Source organism: Rousettus aegyptiacus, unplaced genomic scaffold, assembly GCF_014176215.1.
Source record: "Rousettus aegyptiacus isolate mRouAeg1 unplaced genomic scaffold, mRouAeg1.p scaffold_m13_p_4, whole genome shotgun sequence".
NCBI lineage: Eukaryota > Metazoa > Chordata > Mammalia > Chiroptera > Pteropodidae > Rousettus > Rousettus aegyptiacus.
In genome coordinates, this window is record NW_023416307.1 from 54357871 (window position 1) to 54377027 (window position 19157).

General features: G+C 40.1%; 1 protein-coding gene and 1 pseudogene across 2 annotated transcripts; one reads left to right on the top strand and one right to left on the bottom strand.

Annotated features, from left to right (window-relative positions):
- Window positions 1-530: 530 nt before the first annotated feature.
- FBXO40 (F-box protein 40) lies at window positions 531-16986 on the bottom strand. 2 transcript variants are annotated; one of them, XM_016158854.2, is made up of 4 exons: window positions 16562-16986; window positions 6301-6333; window positions 3509-5419; window positions 531-1053 (listed from the first exon to the last, which is right to left on the bottom strand). In XM_016158854.2, the coding sequence occupies exons 2-4, from the start codon at window positions 6301-6303 to the stop codon at window positions 838-840; spliced, it is 2130 nt and encodes a 709-aa protein (XP_016014340.1). In that variant the 5' UTR covers window positions 6304-6333; window positions 16562-16986; the 3' UTR covers window positions 531-837. The 2 variants fall into 2 exon arrangements, with proteins under 2 accessions (XP_016014340.1, XP_016014341.1); XM_016158855.2 differs by lacking the exon at window positions 16562-16986 and adding an exon at window positions 13775-14656.
- LOC118601887 lies at window positions 9213-9331 on the top strand (annotated as a pseudogene).
- Window positions 16987-19157: the final 2171 nt, after the last annotated feature.

Genomic DNA, 19157 nt, shown 5'->3' on the forward strand with positions numbered 1-19157 from the left:
GGTGCTGGGCTATGCCTATACTCTCCATAATCTTGACCTAGAATATAATTTTCAGAAGAAAAGAACCTTGACTCTTAAGTCATTATTAAAATGTTTAAATGTAGACATGAGGTCTTTTGTCCTCATTTTCTTCATAAATACAGTGTTTCCTTTGGATCCCTCTTCATTTTTTCAAGGTTGTCCTATATGTTGCCAAAATTCTATACAACAAACTCTGTGACCTCATTTCTGCCTCCCATCCTTTGGTTTGTGGTGTGCTAGAGGCAGCTGTTCTCAGCCAAGGTCTCTATTCTGTTGGGCTGTATTTGGATCATCCGGGCTTAGAGGCAATGGGGCAACTAAAAAAAGCCCTGGACTTGACTGTCAAGACAACTCTTGCTCCAGAATGTTCAAACTGAGTGCCCTTCCTTCCCTGTGGGTACCCTGGAGGCACCTCTATCTGCATCCCTACATTGCCTGCCCCATAAATTTAAACATGCTTGTAAACTAAAAAAGCCTATGCTGGTTATGGAATTCATTGCTGTCTTGTCTCTATGGATTTGAGTTCATCTTCCAAATGATCTCAAGTTACCTATTTTCTCCTCAGACTGATTTATTTTAGAAAAAAAAAAAAAGGAAAGGAAATAAGTCATCAATGTGGCATTAGAGCAATTATACACGCCAGGGCTTAGTAAATTCTTAGACCTTGTGCAACTGCTCAGGTTCTGAAGGATATTGCATGTTCCAATACACCCAGATAAGCACATATGCAGTTTATAGAGGGAAGTCTTCAAAACTACACTCTGTCCTGCTTTTAGTAACTCTGTTGGGGAATCCAAGAATGGTGGCGTTCGTATCTTAGTTGATGTGTCTTCCTCGTGGACGGACTCTAAAGGTGGTGACTAAGCTCTCTTGGGCCTGCTCATGCGGTTGACACATGCTGGTCAAAAGAATTGGGTCAGTCTTGTGCTCTACGACATTGTAAGGACAGGACTTCAAGTGCTCAGACATGGAGGTGACTTCATTAAACTCCCAGCTCTTGATTTTGGAGAACAGGCTGCTGAATTGCCAGATCTGTTGGGAAAGACAGAAACTCAAAAAGTGAACACTGGGGCAATACACTCAGGCTGGCTTTATTTGAACAATATAAGGAAATGCCTTTCTGTTCTTCCTGTTCTTAGCTTCCAGAGAGTATTTAGTGGCTGCTGCAGACATTATATTAGTTCCATCTTCAGCATCCAATTCCTAGTTCCCCCTTCCCAGCCAGTCATGCAGTTATTTTGGAATAACTAACGCTAGTGTGCATACTGACACACACTCAACACTCCCCCCACCCCCCCACCCCCTGCACCGCACCACACACATGCCAGTTCTATAATAGACACATGGTTAAATCTGGACAATTAATGTCAGAGAGACTCTACTCCAGAACTTTTTTTTTGAGATATCAAGAAGCAGATTCTCATTTTCTCTCTGTACTTGAACTGGGAAGCTGCAGTCTTAGGAGTTGCTGGAAGCCACCAGGGACCACCAAGTGAACACTTATGTCTTAGAAAGGAGCCGCTATCAAGGAAGTAGAGATAATAACTAGAAAGAAAATCATCATTTGGGGGCATTTTCTTAAGCTGCTAGATCAAGCCTTACCTAAAGTCATCACCTGTGGACTTTTTAGTTATATCCATCAATAAATTCCCTTTTGTTTATGCCACTTAAAATTTCTTGAAACTAAAAACATCCTAACCAACAGGAGTCTTACTAGAACAGAAATATTAAAAGAAATCAAGGAGTCTGGTACTCAAACACTCTCTGGCCTTTCCACCTAGGATGTGGTAGCAAAGTCACTAGCTTTAAAACCTGGCTACAAAGATAGGCATAACCTGATATTCTTTAATATGACCACTTTACACTTGGTTTCTTGTCATTATTCCTATGTAAGATAAGTGTTTCCTAGGATCTTAGAATTATTTCCCTTTTTACATTAAAAAGCCATTTTAATATGGATATTCTTTAGTTCCAAGTAAATTCTTATTTTTCCTTCTGCAAGGAATTTAGTTTGTCCCAAATGATATCAAGAGAGGTCAGAAATCATTGAATTGGAGATAATCATAAGCCAAAAAAGTAATGGGATTTCTAGTACGTAAATTAAATTATTTGCATCTGATTTTCAAAAGGAGATATTAGGCAGTTCTAGACTATATAATTCCCAAGAGGCAGGGTCTTAGTCTCATTCCTGTTTATACCAAACACATGGTTGATTGGCAGTCAGTGTTTATTTAACACAAGGTTGCAGGCATGGATACATGAGGGAGAATCTCAATTAATTTTTGAAAAAGACTGCTCAGGGAATAAATAATGGAAAATATACAAAGTGTTTTAGAAAAAATCAATAAAAATAAATGTTAAACAACTCTAACTCTTTAATGCCAGTTTGCCCATTCCCACGTATTGAGAAGAAACTCAATCATGAGATTATGGAATTATTGACCCAAATGGACACCCACATTTGTGGTTCATATTACCAACATATTTACCATGAGAAAGGATGCTAAGGACAACTTGGATGTGATGAATTAGGAGTTCCACTAATATGATACAGGGTGATGGAAGTTATAATACAGTCACTAAGTATAAATTGATTGGTAGGGGGAAGGAATACATTTTTCTCCCAAAGGGAGAGATTCTTTGATTTATACGGCATAATTTTTTGAAAAATTTAATAGGCATTTGAACCAGGGGAAATCAGTGGACTGACATTTTAGAATTTCAAAATGCCTTTAACAAAGGCAAAAACTTTTTTAAAAATTACTTTACATGGGACTAAGGGGAATTTGTTAGCATAACGTATCAGAGTCCAGGCAGGAAACAGATGGTATACTCAAATTGGGTAATCTGAAAAGAATTTTAAAAAGAAATATACAAATTTTGGGCAAAGTGTAGGAAAGTCACAAGATATAGTGCAGTACCTGGGCTAGTAACAATCTAGAATGTTGCCACCCTAGGCCTGAAAGGGAAGAAGAAGGGAGGTCCTGAGAACCCAGGATGAGTAATTGTGTGGAGAGAGCCATCTGATATAGCTCCTTTCAGTGAAGGGGCATAGCGAGTGCAAAATGTCATGGAGGGAGAACGCATGCAGGGAGGAAGCAAGAATAGAAATGTCAACCTCACTCTTCTCCCTCACTCCCGTCTCCTGCTGATATACTCTCATTCGGTTAGCCCATCTGGAAGCTGGAGGGCAAGGGAAATAGTTAAGGCAGTCTGTAGAGGTCAGCCTCTTGGAGGATAAATCATGATGGAGAAGGTTTGAGAATGGATCATGTGAACAAACAGAAGATATCCAGGACACATACATAGAGATTATCAGGTACTACCATCTGCATTGCTGTTTATATGTTTGTAGGTCTGTCTTCCCTACTCGATTGACATCCTTGAGCTCAGGAATTATATCTTATTCCCAATAACCTAGTACAATCCCAGTGCCTAGGATAAATATTTGTTGAATTAATGAATAAATGAATGAGTGTTTACTTGCCTCTCTGTGGACTCTCCAGGAGGTGCCTCCATGGGAATACCTCTTTTTCTTCCATTGCAGAAGTACCATTCCTCTCTCTTGTAACAAAGTGGCACAGACATTCCTCATCAGCACTGACACCTGGGAGAGTTGTGACAGGCTGATACTGTCCAAGAACCCAGCAATGTATTGCAAAACCTCCAAGGGCAAGCTGGTTAGAGAATTCTGGCTTTTTTCTCCATGGCCTGAGGGATGGTTGTTCTTCCTTCCCTCAGTGAGCTCTGAAGCAACCTCTGGCTTGATGGCAAAGGTCTCTAGCTCATGACTATAAATCACTTTTGCCTTTTGCCCTGGGGGACGGAAATGGTTTTGAATAAATGTACATCCCAAATAGGCGAGTGGGCATCGATGCTGGAACCAGCCATTGAGACAAGACTGAATGTCCGTGTGGACATTTTTGAAATGCAGGGGGAATTCATCCCTCCTGAAGAATTTGTTGCAAGTGAAAGTGAACGCGGAGCTGCTCTTGTTGTGTCTCCTGGTCACACATTCACTGTGCAGTGCCACATGGAGACCCTCTGGGTTGGCTGTGGTTAAGTCAGCCAGCACTGTCTCAGAGGAAAACTGTTCTAGCTCAAAATTGTATGTCTGTGTAGCAAAATCCATGAACAACCCATCAATGCTCCTGGCTTCAGAGATGACGTGACCTTTGAGTTCTCTTTCCAAGGCACATAGGAGGGTGGTCTTGATGAGATCTGATTTGGGCAGGTTCTCCACAGTGATCCCTAAATCTGAAGTATCTACTGCCTTATGTTCACTTGGCTTACAACTCAACATGGCATCTCCAATGCGAGCCCTCTTCCCACAGTAGCTCACAGGAACTTTGAAGGTGTAAACAGTTTTCACTTCCTGAGCCTCAAGGTTGCCATAAACAAAGTCCCTCTCCTTAGGTGTACAAGCAGGCATCTGACCAAAGTGGATAAGCATCCTCCCATTGTGCACCAGATACATATTATAGTCCTTTGCATCCACAGCCGTTTTTAGTCTTTCCAGAACACCATCCTGCCAAGGGGCAAGCCCTGTCGTTTCCTCAGCTGAAGGAAAATCCTGCTGCTTCTGATTTTCCTGTGGATCTTTACCTTCATCAGTGCCCTCTCCTACCATGTTATCACTGTTGGAAATCTGCTTTTTCTCTGGGCCATTCCTGCTCTTGCTCTCACAGCTCACTGATGAGTTTGTTGAAGCGGTTGCTGCATGCTCTTTGCTAAAAATATTTTCCCACTGGTTAAACTTGGCCAGGTCCATCCCTTCTTTGGTTTTGGCTAACACCTCACGTTCCTCTTGACTTAGCTCTGTGATTTCTTCCTTAGTGGCTGACACAGAGCTATGTGGTACCAACCCAGCATCTGCTCCACCCACTGCTCCTCCCATTTCCTCCCAGCTGGCTTCGCCATTCATAGTAGGCTTCTCTTCAGTGGGCTCTCTAGTTTCTGGGAAAAGTTCTACCATTTTCAAAGATCTGAAAAGGACCTTCTGGTCTTGTAGGGCCAAGGCTGTGTCCAAACACTCCTCACCAGGGGTCTCTTTCATGATATTCTCATGGAGGGTTGTTTCAGAGTCCACGTTTGGCCAGCGGTTCCACTCCATGGAGCAGCAGACCACGCTGGCAGGGCACACCTGCAGGTGCTTAGCCAGTTTGTGGCGGGACATGAAAAGGGGGCAGCCATATTCAGAGTTGAGGCACGGAACCTGCTCTAAAGGGCAGAGGAGCTCGTGCTCTGCCTCTTTGCACATGTGGAAGGTAGCGCCACAGGACAGGTGGCAGTTTATCACCAGGCAGGAGACATTGGGCTCCACAGGAATGTGACAGTGACGGTTGAAGCATCTCTCACAATGCCCATGCTGTCCAGGTGGAGGCCTGCGTGCTCTGCCCTGGAGACACCATGGACAAAGAGGAAAGAGGAACAAATGACTTCTAGGAGAGAAGCTCTATGTGTGTTTATGACTGTGTTTTGACTTATTTGCTATTTACACATGCTTATTATAGAAACCCTGAAAATATAGGAATTAATAGAGAAAAAAAGCAAAAATTACTCATAATCCCACAACCCAGAAATAACAACTATCAACGCTCTTTTCTTTATTTTCCAATAGTTTATTCTATGTATGTAGTAGATGTGTTTAGAACGGAAAAAAAACAAAGTCAAATATAATGATGTACAGTGTTGACAATTATTATTTTCGAGTTGTGTATTATGGGTAATTTATATTGCACAGTTGATACAATTTTTGAATAAATACAATTTTTCATCCAGCTTTTTAACTTGCTATTATAATGTGAGAGTAGGCTGTTTTGTTCATTATTCTCTACAGACTTTTCTTCATAATATCAGTATATCACTCCAGAATGAGAGTACCATCATTCATCTAATCAGATGGTGAGCTAGAAGGACAGGGACCATGTCTGGTTTTGTTCATATATACATCCCTACCACTTGCCACTGGGTGGACCATTGTAGGTATTCAATCATATTTGCTGAATGAAGGGATTGTTAGTCAAATAGATTATTGCTGTAATTTTTCTTTTTTCTTTTTAAATTTTTACTAAAAATCTTTGCTCGCACATCCCTCTCAGCTCCCCACTTCCCCCCTACTCTGAGTCAATTTATTCTCTAACATTTCTGGTTTGGCAATAATCCAATAAATATCATCAAACCACATGGATGAGTCTTCCAACTGCTTGGATTACAGATTAAATAAAGCCAAACCTGGACCCCTGAAAGGTAAAGATCCGATAAACACCTGGTACTTACCATAGCTTCCTAATTTCTTCTTGCTTTGTAACTCTAGGAGAAAATATAAAAATATAAATATGAATGATTATTAAGAAAAGTATTTCGGTTATCTGTATTAACAGGGGCCAAAGAAACTTCACATGCTCTCTCTTTTAATTCCTTCCACTACCCTGGAAGTGTCATCGCCTCCATTTTATAGTCAAGGAAATGGAAACTGGAGGAGTTTAATAGCTTGTTTGAAGTTATACAGTAGTTAAGTAATGGAACTAGATCCCAAACCAGGTCATGCTAGTCCACGCTGCCCTCTCATGGGACATCTTAACCAACCAAGGGATGTGTAACTTATGCTTCTTGCAACTTTTCTCTATTATCTGCCTACAATTATCCTGACATTCCACCCCTCCCCTCCCCTCCAACACACATGTCTGGTCCAAGTTACCTTTCTAGCCTTCTCTCCTACTGGGGCTTCATGTCCACTTAGAGGACAGCCTGATATCCAGCTTGGTCTCGTACAGTGTACATGTGCCTGTGAAATATCTATCATGGGTCATTCATTCTGATGTATTCAATTGTGCTGTGGCTGGAGCAAAGATCAAACCCCTAGGTGCCCAAAGGCAGGTTAAATGGGGACTCTGGCAAACAGAAGAGATGACTCCCTACTTTCGGGTGAGCATAGCTTTTTGGCTCTGAACAGTTGGTCCCATATAGAAATATGTTGCCAGACTTTCTGATTTTCCCAGAGAAACTGGGGTGCAGAGTTTCTTGAGTGGTGGTAGAGTGTAGTGGTTAGGAGGCAGACAGCGTGGAATTCTACCCTGGCCCTACAAGTCAGTAGCTGTAAGACTTTGAGAAAGTTACTTAACCTCTTTGTTCATTAGTTTCCCCATCTGTAAAGGGAGGATAATAATAGTGCCTATCTCATAGTGCTGTAGTGAAGAACAAATGAGTTAAATACAGTACCCCAAGCTCTTAGAACAATCCTTGTCTCATAGAAAGTCATCTATACATGTTTGCTATTATACACTGTTTTATATTATATTATATAGTAACATATCTTATTACATAATATGTCAAAATAAAAACTACTGAAATTTTAAATATTGGCAACTATTAAAAAAAAATCTCTATTTGGGGTAAGGAAAAACATGTATGCAAACTACATAGGACCTGTAGTTGCCACTTTGCAACACTTGGTCTAGAGAATGTAGCATAATTTCAGCACTGTGTTAGTCTAGGAGGGAGTTAGCACCCAAAAATCAGAAGATGCAGTATTTCAAAGTACTTTTTTAGAAATTGTTCAAAAATACAGAAAAGGTGAAAGAATATATGCAACGAACACGCAAATATACTCTACCTAGATTCCACATTTGTTAACATTTTGCCACCTTTGCTTCCTCGTTCTTTTCTCCCTCCCTCCCTCTCTCTACACACACACACACACACACACACACACACGCACACACTCTTTTGGCTGAACTTTTTGAAAATAAGTTGTAGATATCATGGTACCTCATTCCTAAGTACCTTAGCATGTATTCCCTAAGAATAAAGATATTTTCCTTTGTAACTATAATAATATTATCTTATTTAAGAAAACTAAAAAAAAAAAACCTAAAAATAATTTTCTAATATCATGTAACATGATATCTATATTCAGATTTCCCCAATTATCAAAAAATGTCACATATATATGACATATATATCTAAAATTAAAAATTTTTGAAACAGGATCCCTTTAAAGTCAATTTATCACATTTGGTTGGTAAGTATTTTTAGCCTCTTTAATCTGGGAAAGCTCTCTCAGCTTTTTTTTCTTTCTTTCTTTTTTCTTTCCAGAAGAGACAGACTTAAATCTCAAGGAAGTTATATTTTGCTTTGCCTATGTGTTCAATTATGCATCTATTCATTCAACAAATATTTGTTGATGACCTATTTGCCGGTGAGAATAAAGGTCACCTGGACTGCTTGTTAGAGTGGTTCTTAAACACAATTGTTCATTAGAATCAGCTGTGATGCCTATTATAGCTCTGCACTCTTCAACATGTAGTTCTTTAATCAGAATTAAATAAAATTAATAATTCAGTTCCTCACATTTCAAGTGCTCAATACCCATATGTGGTTAGTAGCTACCCTATTGGACAAACAAAGCATGGAAAATTTCTATCTTCACAGAAAGTTCTATTGGGCAATACTGCTATAGATGCTGTTTACAACCTGGACCTGAGTAAGGGGTACATCCTAGAATTTACATTCTTAGCACATTCCCCATCTGATTCTTATGCACTGGGACTGCTGAGTGTAAAAGAGGAATCATATCAGAGTGCTCTGTGCCCGTAATAGTAGCCTGAATCAGGAGGCAGGTGAGAAGTTACAAGCCAGAAAATCAGTTGGGTTCAGAGCCCAGAAGGCAAATCAAGGAGTTAAAGCCAGAGAGGGAGTTGAGAAGAGTGGAAGACTGTGATGGTTGGACTGAGATGGAACAGAATGGCACCCGTGGGCAAGAAAACATCTTTTGGGTGCAAGAGTCTGACTGCTAGATATTTTAACATTTTATTTAACATTTAAGTAGGCTCCTACTGTATTCCAGGTCACTCCTGGAGGAAAAAAGTCCATTGTGGACTTATTGTGGAAATGCATAAATATTAGGCTAAAGCATCTGGAGTTGTTTGGTACTCAGTGAGAGCCATTTAACATTGTAACTGGTGTGATAACGAGTAGTAATGGAGGGATGGAGTGAGGGGACCTAGAGTAAGAAACTGCTATGTAGAGAATGTGATGAAGGCTTGAATGGGTAAGTCCGATGAAAGCAGAAATAGGTAAGATGAGACAGATAGGAGACAATACAAGGGAAAATCAACTAATATTTTTGTTTCTGGCAAGAGATGGGGAAAGACAAGAAATCAAAGTTGATGGCAAGATTTTGACCCAAGAACTATGGCCATGCCACCCTGAACATGTTTGATCTCGTCTGATCTTGGAAGCTAAGCAGGGTTGGGCCTGGTTAGTACTTGGATGGGAGACCATCTAGGAAGACCACATGCTGTAGGCATTAAAAAAAAATTTTTTTTTGACTCAAGAAGAGAAAAAATTTGGTATAATCCTGAGAAGAATAGAACTCTAAAGAGGAAATTATTTTGGTAAGAAAGGTGCATCCAGCAAGTTTAATACAAGTTGCTCAAGCTGATGACAGATCATGGAGCTGGAAAATGAGGGGTTAGAATATAAAGACGGAGATTTGAGAAATATCCACTTAAAGGTGAGAGAGGAACCCATAACTGGGAAAGTAAGAACACAGAATAGAAATCTGAGCCTTGAAGTTCGTAGCTGAATATGACCATTTTGGGGATATTGGGAAAAAGTAGAGCCAGAGAACAAGAGACCAGAGAGCTAAGAGAGTCAGTACTATGTGACCCAGATGGGCAGGAAAGGGTTAGCAATAGACTCCAATATTGCCGTGTGGTTAAGAAAAATGACGACAGTACAGAGCTCTTGCCAGAGCAAACGCAGCATGTCAGCTGTGCTGCGAGACTCTTGGCTGTTCAAAATGCGGTGTTTGCTTGGAAGGTAGGGGCAAGCTATTAAGCACACACTCCAGTGTTGTCAGGGCCTGTGCCCTGACCTGGAGAATGTGACCATCTGCTTTCTATTCATAAAATATATTTATCAATAAAGATGGATTTTGGATAAGTCAGAGTCCCCTCTTGGTTTTTAGCTGGGAAAGAAGAGGCAGATTACAAATGGAATAAGGCTATGTGAAAAGAGCTACTAGCACCAGCCATGTTCAACTTTATATTTGCCTGCCTGGTTCTGTCACCAAGCTGAGCCCAGTTCCTGGGGAGAAGAAAGCAGGCCTGGCTAGTTCTGTACTCCATGTGTGTCGTGAGAACTCTGCTCCAGCAGCAAGGATGTGTCTGGATGGAGGGACAGTGGCGATGAACTCAAAGCCCATTCATTTCTTATCCTTCAGTATTATAAAATATGTTTCTAAAAAACAGTGTTATTAAAGCTGGAAACATTTGTTGTGGAGCTTTATTGCTCTCCATCTCTTTGAAATTATTTGAAAATACTCCTTTAAGAGAAAAGACAATGTATGCAGGCAACAAAGATGCTGCTGGGTTTTTGTTTTGTTTTTGTTTTACGCTGCTATTTAAAGATCTTCTGCCGGGCTCTGGAGCTACACCAGATGACTAACTTTGAGAAAGGACATGTGCTGAACACAAAGACAATGAGTGGAGAGAAAAGCTGGAAAAGTTAGACGGTGGAGAGAAGGAGAAAGATAAATATTGCCTAAGGACATAAAAAATTACATTTTAACCTTGTGTTGTATATCTGGGGGAAATTGTTTCCACCGAGATAAAGAATAGTCCAAAATTCTTGCTAGTCTATTGCTGGGTAAACAGGGTGACCAATGGTGCTGTTTTGCCTGGGATTCTCCTGGTTTTGGCACTATAAGTCCCAAGGCCCAGGAGGCCTCTCAGTCCCTGGCAAACTCAGACAGCTAATTGATCACCTTACCTTGGGTGGTGTCCCAAGTTGATCAAATTAGATATATCATTGTTTGTCTTGTAAGATTAGACACCTTGTTATCCTAATCTCTGTTCTTGTGCAGCGACTGGATCCTTATCCCCCATGGGGTCTAACTTGAGTAAGACAGATTGAGTAATTTCTTTGCATTTTGGATGTCATGAAAAAAAGAGAAACAAGATTTTAGGGTCCAACATGTGCTTTTACATAACATCTTATCTAATCCTCACAATGACCATGTGAAATGAGTATTACAATTTCCAGTTTATAAACAAGGATTCTGAGGCACAAAAAGGTCTAAGTGTATCTGGCTTCAAACTCTATCTTCTTTGCTAGATCACACTGTGTCCCTCACAGACCCCCAGAGACATTCTGCAGGCCATCTCCGTGATTTGGGAAGAAAGCAGGCCTATGACTATGACCTATCAGTGGGAGAACCTCTCCTACCCCAGCTAGGGTGCAGAAAGGTGTCTACATGTATAATTTTTCTGGATTGTAGAGGAGCTGGATGCTCTTCACTAAGGAGCACCTCTATCTCTATGTTGATTTTTTTTTTTTTAATCCTCCTCTGGACCACATCCCATACTGTGCCCCAACTGAATAGAGGAAATAAGAAGAGTACCCAAGTCCCACGGCTTTACATTTCAGGGAATACAAATGTGAAAGTGAAATTTTTAGGGTTAAAAATCTGCACTACAGTGTGGATCCTGAGATTTAAAATGAAACACTTACTAAATCAAAACACATAGACTATTGAAACTCTTCACTGTGAAAAAGTTGATAAAATTCTATGCCTGGAACAACATATGGTTATCCAGGTGCCACTTCCTCCTTCAGTTTCTATGCCCCTCTGTTCACCTTTAAATTCTTGCCTCTTTTATGAAATGTCAGTACATTTCCTTCTCTTAAAAACAAACTTTAATCAAGTCTATGGCCAAAATATGTTTTAAAGTTCCTCTATCTGAAAGAGATGGCAGCCAAAATGATATAATTTAGACTTAAATAGTTCAAAAATCCATACAGAACTAAATTTTACCGGTTGTGCTAGATGCAGTTTAAGTGGAATATGAGTAGGTGGAAGGACAAGGTACATGAGTTTGAGGGATGGATATTTCTTTCAAGAAGTAGGAAAGTATTTAGAACCTAGCAGGGGAGCAGCTTTTTTTTGATGCAGGTTGTGGTACAGTATGGAACGCTCAGAAAGCAGTAAGTTAATGAGAAAAAGCGAGTCAGCTAGAACAGTGGTCATGAAAGTGTAGTAGCTATACCAACAGCATCAGCATTACCTGGAAACTGGTTAGAAATGTAAATTCCTGGGCCCTACCAAACAGACCTACTCAATCAGACCTACTGAATCCAGCTAATTCTGTTGTAAGCTCAGTTTGAGAACCACTGATCTAGAAGAAGCTGGATATTATGCATCCAATCACAAAGGAGCTACTGCCCAGTTTGGTAGGGAGGCCTTGGAGAAAGATCCGAAAAGGCAGTAAGCAATTCTATCCATTTCTTTCCATCTCCACCACGACGGCCCCATCAAAGCACTATCATCTCTCATCCAGTCTGGCACAATAGCCTGACGAGCAGTCTCACTCCTCCTATCTTGTGCCCATATCTATATTCCTCAGCAGGGAGAGTAATTTTAACAAATTTTAACATTTAGTTATGACTCCCCTCTTAAAATCTCCAGTGGACCCCCATCACGAGGAATAAACCCTGACGTCCTTATCTTGGCACACAAAACCCTGCTTGCTTCTTTTACCTCCCTAGAGCATGTAGTTTCAGCTCTATCACTTATTCTTGTGCAGGGACTTTTTACTTGCTCTTTATACCAAAATTGTATCCTCGCTCTTTATTTGCTTCATTGGCTCCTTCTTGCCATTTAGCTTTCAGTTTACATGTGTGGATGAAAAAGGGAGCCACATACTAAACTTGACGAGCTCAGGGGAGTCCAGCGTAGTGGACCCTACAAGCTCAGAGACCAAAATTAACCATGTAGGATGATCTGAACATAAAATTTTCTAACTAAAAGTGGGTCATGGCAGGTAGTCACATCTTGGACCTATATCTTTCTTGGCAAAGATCAATCTTTACCTTAAGTAAACCTGTCTATTGTCTTTTTGCATCTAAGATAACATACCCTTGGAATGTCAGATTAACCCCCTTTTTCTAGACCTCTCAGGGTACAACTCCCTGCACCAGAGCATAAGACCACAGAATCCCTCACGGTTATCTTGTCCCCCACATACCATCTCTATGTGCTATAAATCTTAACTATTAACTATTCTGTACCCGCCAATGTGAAAGTGGCTCTCCATTTTACTTTTAATCCAATCCCAGAGATTTCCCTGCTATACTTTCTCCTGTCCCTTTAACCTACCACTGGTGGATTTCATGTAACCCTCCTTACATCTCTTTTGATTCTTTTGTGTAAAATAAGGTGCAAAACTGCCACTCTCCAGAGCATTTTCTTAGCCCATCGAGAATTCTCAGGAATTGTTGTCAGTTGGGCTCAAATTAACTCATTAAAATTCTCTATAGGTTTGGACGTATCTTAACAGCGACACGTTACCTCCACAAAGAGGCTTTATCTGAAATCCCCAATATAAAGTAAATTAATGAACACTCTCATGTATTAGCTAACTAATTTTTGACAAGTTATTTAATCTCCCTAAAGCTAATTTATTCATTCATAAAATGGGGCTCATAATAAACCAAATGATTGTGTGAGGATCAAATGAGTTAAAACAGGGAAAGTGGCTAGTATATAAGATTCAGTCACTTGTTAGTCAGTCTTCTATCAGGAAGGTCGTTGTCATGGTCATCTTCCTCATCCAGGCCTTTATTTCTTCCCACTGCATCACTCTCACAGCTCTTGGCTGGCCTTTCAATCTTCAGTTATCCCTCACTGCAATGTGTACACCACTGCCAGCTTAATAACCTTCAAATCCCATTTTTTAAAAAATCTTACCTTATTCCTTGAAGAATGTGAATTCCCCTAAGTCCCCTTCTGCTTTTGGTCCTTTGTAATCACCCCAAAGCATTAATTTCTTAAGCACTTAGGAATTCAAATTGTACCACATCAGGCCTGGAAGACGTTTTAGATGCTACAAACACAACTTGAGGGTATCTTTTTTCCTAGGCCGGAGTTGGTAATTTAATTGTTTACCTACATTATTCTGCTCCTTAAGAAAAGAAAAGGAAGGTGTCAACGAAGACTGCTTCTCTCTTGCAACTGGCCGCAGGAGTCAATATAACCTGAGAGAAGTTGCTGAGATGGTGTGAGTGGGAGAGAGATCTTGACGAGGGCCATAAATGGAGTGGAAGTGCTCTGCCCATGAGACTGTTTTCATGTAGCAAAAAAAGCTCTGACTGGAATATTAATGGAGAGCAAGGGAGAGCAAATGTGAATGCCCTTGAGGAATATAGAAAATGATTTCGGAGGGACTGAGAGAGTGAGTATAGCTAACACTGCTCCTGGTACTCAGTCAAGTTTATTGAACAGGATTGAATTAAATGAAATTGAAAGGAACCCTAAAGAAGGCAGCATTTTTAAAGAGCTATCTTTTTCAAAGGTAGTGATTTGAAACAAATTTAGGAGGCAAGAGTAATGATGTCAGATGTATGCTAATTGGGGGCTTTTTTTTTTAAGTAAGAAAAAGAAATGTTTTCAACTTCATTAGGTTAATGTAGTTTTAACTGAATGGGAAAGACTTTAGCAGGCTTGGGTTATAACAGACATTCTGAAATGCTTCCAGGATTGTTTTAGGGGATTGTGGTACTTTTTCTAAATGTTTCAGACATAAATCAGATATCTGGATTAGGCAGGCAACAAGAAAGCTCTATGCGCATAGGAATCTTTTTAAAATGCAGACTCTGATCTGGTAGGACTGGGGTAGGGCCTGAGAGTCTTCTGGTATAAACTCCAGACAATGCTGATGACCCAAAGCCCTTACTTGGAAAGAAAAATGCCTAATTTAATCACTTCGTTCCCTTCAAGAGGAACTGAGGCCCAGAGAAGTAAAGAGTCTTTCTCACACTCCTCACCTTGATGTTTTATTGAGAGATTCTATAGAAACCACACTGCCACACAGAGCTACCTGTATGGTGGTGGCCAAGGGCATGTGGGCAACTTAGATGGTACCAAGGACAAAACAGAACAGAACTTGGAAGAATGAGTAATAGGTGGTGACCAAGAGTTACTGCCAAGAAAGTCATGAGAAGGCATATGGTAGGTATATTTAAATTACTGACTCAAGCAAAAGAGAATGGGATTAACAGATAATAGTTTTAACATTCTTTACTTAAAGTTAGTAGGCAAACGGGGTGGATGTCAGGGAGATATTTTTAGGCTAGAGGCCCTCGGCACCCTTCACATGATGTCAGCGACTAACTATTTTGCCTCCTCATGTCACAATGATGATTTATTCCTGAGCTTTAACTTCAGCAGAAATGACAAGGTCAAAAGTTAAAGATCAGAGATATTCTTTAACTCTTAACCTATTAACCCGTCAATTAATTAGTTAAGCCAACAGACTCCAGCCTTGCTACAACAGCACCCAGTATACACCTTGAAGACCTTGGTGCCACAGAAACCCTAACAAAATTAAATGAAGTTAGGCAGTTATACATAGTTCACTTAATTATGCCTAGCAAACAGGCATAATTGTAACCCAGACATCCATAGCAGAGTTATGGGATGCACCTGGAGGTTTCACTGGCAGGCAGGAAGAATCTAGGAGTTAGGGTATCTGGTTAGATCTTCTTTCACTTGGCATTGGTGGCTTTAGTTTGTACACTGCAAGGTTTAGAGTGTACAGAATCCCTTTTGCTGCATAAGTCGTTTCCCAAGATGTCCTTAGCTGAACTTCAAACTATGTAACACCAAAGCAAGGCTCAGAGGAAAACAAGAAAATAAACACTGCTCCCTCATATCTGCCAATTCTTATGTAGTTATTCCACAAGCTAGAAATAATCTATCTACATTTTAAAGCTTTTGATACCTCGATTATTACTAATCATTTTACATTTGTCCCTCTGGATGCGCAAGTTACAAGTTTGTAATAACTTTTGGTTTGTGTGCCAAAGCCTATATAAGTTTTTCAACCTATAAAATACTTTCACTTTTATTCCATGGAGGCATTTTGAATTCAAGAGTCCTGGGGTGGAGGGAGCCATGTCAGGGGAATATTATTAGAGAAAAACAGGTTCTAAACTCTGCAGGCAGAGTTTAGATAATACATGCAGTAAATAAAATTGTGCTACATTAACCAGTAGTAATGCGACATAGGAAATGGGATTTAAATGACATGAGAGTGACTTGCAATTAACTTATCAAATATTGATTGGTGAAAGGATCACAGCATTTGGGCTTTAGAAAATAGAAATCCTGGCTTCTGGGCCTTCCACCTATTTCCACCCTACCTCCTCACCCCTGAGCCCGTGACCCCCATTACCACTGTGTAAGTTTAGAGGTATTGCAGAACTACTCTGGTTGATTGTAGAAGATCCTAAGCTGTCAGAAAGTAGGTAATCTCTTCTTGCTCTAAGATTTTAGATTCAAAACAGTTCATACATGGCTGGGTCTCATTCTCAGCCCCAACCTTCTCCCCCAACTCCCACTTCCCATCCTATGTAACTAATTTGCTTAACAACCCTCTTGCTCAGAGAAAAAGGCGATGTGCAGCTCAGACTCTATCTCCATGTTCGCCTCTCCAAACGTCCCCTTGGTGCACCTGATCACCTCTGAAAAGCTTACCTGAATGGCATGTGCTGAATCAGCATCCGCTGCACCTGCCTCTGATTGTGAGCAAGCAGATCGCGGGAGGTAGCTGAAGGTGCATCAGCTCCACAGAGGGCAGAATTCGTCGAGGAGGCAGGGAAAGGAGAGAAAACTTCAACAGAAATAGTTCAAGTGTCTCGAAGTTAAAAATAAAACTATATCACAAGGGGCAATGTGACCAGGCTCAGCTTACGATTTTTTCTTTCCCCTGTATTTATCAACACCCCGTTTCTACTAGAGTGGCATTTAGCAGGAGGAGCTGAAAGGGAAGTGAGGTTTTATATTGATGGGTTTTCATTCCCTCGAGGAAGGAAGAAAATCCTTTCAAGAAGGATCATTTTCAAGGCCAGAGCAGCCTCTCAGGCTCCTGTGAGCGCAGTCGGCAGATCCAGCTGTGCTCAAGGTGGCCGGTGGAGCATTTAGGACAGGCTACTGCTCTAATTATAACCGTGCTTCTCACCTAAACCCATAGCTCGCTGAAGCAGCAACTTGTGCAAGTGGCATGTGGCCCTGTTTCTGTTTCTCTTATTTCTTGTCATGACAAGTAAATGGCTGTCCTCTCCTGGCCTTCTTCTTTCCCTGGTAGCTGGAAAGGGGAATTTCTAACTCAAAAATCAGGCTTAGAGTTAAGTCCAGTGTAAGAATTAGAGGTGGTAGAAAGCTTAGCTATGGCTTAGTCGAACTCTCTCTTTTATGGATGAGAAGACCAAGTTTTAGTGAAGGTGAATTTTTTTCCAAGGTCACATAGCTTGCTAATGGAAGAGCCAGAGGAAAGACTCAGTCATTCTCACTCCTATTCTGATGCTCTTCTTTATCCTGTCCTCCTCAAAGAAACCCGTTCAACTATCTTCTGAGGAAAGAAAATATATACTTGGCTTTGCTAATTTCTAGGTACGGTAGACTCCCTTGTTTGTGGTTTCTCTGTCTGTGGTTTCAGTTACCTATGGTCAGCTGTGGTTGGAAATATTAAATGGAAAATTCAATTCCAGAAATAAATAATTCGTAAGTTTTAAATTGCTGCTATTCTGAGTAGTGTGATGAAATCTCGTGCTGTTCCACTCTATCCAACCTGGATGTGAATCTTCCCTTTGTCCAGCACATCAATGTCGCATGTACTACCCACCCATTAATCACTTTGTACCTGTCTTGGTTATTAGATCGACTGTCACGGTATCACAGTGCTTGTGTCCAGGTCACCCTTATTTTACTTAATAATGGCTCCCAAGTGCAAGAGTAGTGATGTTGGACATTTGGATATGCCAAAGAGGGGCCATAAAGTGCTTCCTTTAAGTGAAAAGGTGAGTATAGTATAATAAGATATTTTGAGAGAGAGACCACATTCACATAATTTTTATTATACTATATGACTAATAATTATTCTACCTTATTAGTTATTATTAATCTCTTGCTGTGCCTAATTTATAAATTAAACTTTGTCATAGGTATGTATAGGTAAAAACATAGTATATATAGGTTTGTATGATATGTAGTATTTATTGGAGCTATCTGCTATTTCAGGCATCTACTGGGAGTCTTAGAATGTTTTCCTGAGGATAAGGGAGGACTCCTACATGTGATTTTGGCCAAGTTACTTAAACACTCTCTACCTTAATTTTCCCAGTTGTGAAATGAGGCTGATAATAGTGTGACCATGTGTTGATTAGCTCACACATGAATACATTAATATATGTAAAGCACACAAATGTCATCTAACATACACCCAGTGTTTAACAATGCTATTATTTGAACATATGGACTAAAAATAGATGTGCTAAATGCTGCTGCAACTAACAGAAGCTGAATTTCACTTTCTCCTGGATTCTTCCATGCATATATGGCTGTGTAAGTAAAATTATTTGGAGTGAACAGCTAGCAGTTGGAAATTATAAAAACTTTGTGAGCGAAGGAGTTTTTATGGCAGTGAAACTACTCTGTATGGTTCTATAAGAGATGTTATTATGTATTTGTCAAAATTCATATAATGTACAACATCAACAGAGAAACTTAATGTGAACTACAGACTTTAGGTGAGAATGATATATCAATGTAGGTTCATCAATTGTAACAAATGTACGACTCTTGTGTGGATTGCTAGTGGGAGAGGCTGCATGTATATGTGTGAAGGGGCTCTATGAGGAATTTCTTTATCTTCTGTTGAATTTTGCTATAAACCTAAAAGTCTTCTAAAAAGTAGACTATAAAAAAATCAAAAATGAAATAAAACTCAATGAACAATAAACCTCACAGCCTAAAGGGCCAGTGTCTGTCTCCTAGGTTTGCAGTCTTGCCCTGTAGTTCTCTGCAATGACCCAGAGTGTGATGGGTACCAGGGACTGGCAAACCTGCTACTGCTACTGTCTCTGAATAAAATGCTACTGTCAGTAAATGCTAATTCAGTTATTCTTATTATCCACATTATAATTTCTTCCATGATTGATTAATTGCTTAGAAATATACTTTTAAATTTCTCAGTAGAGGGAGAGGTTGGAGCTTCTTCGAATTAAATTTCCTTATCATCAAAGAATGCTGTTTGTATGTTATTGATCCATTTGGATTTGGTAAGATGTGCTTT

Coding starts and splice junctions, on each gene's coding strand:
- FBXO40 (XM_016158854.2), bottom strand. Junction 1,054..3,508: donor CCTGGAGAGTCCACAGAGAG/GCAAGTAAACAC, acceptor CTTTCCCAACAG/ATCTGGCAATTCAGCAGCCT.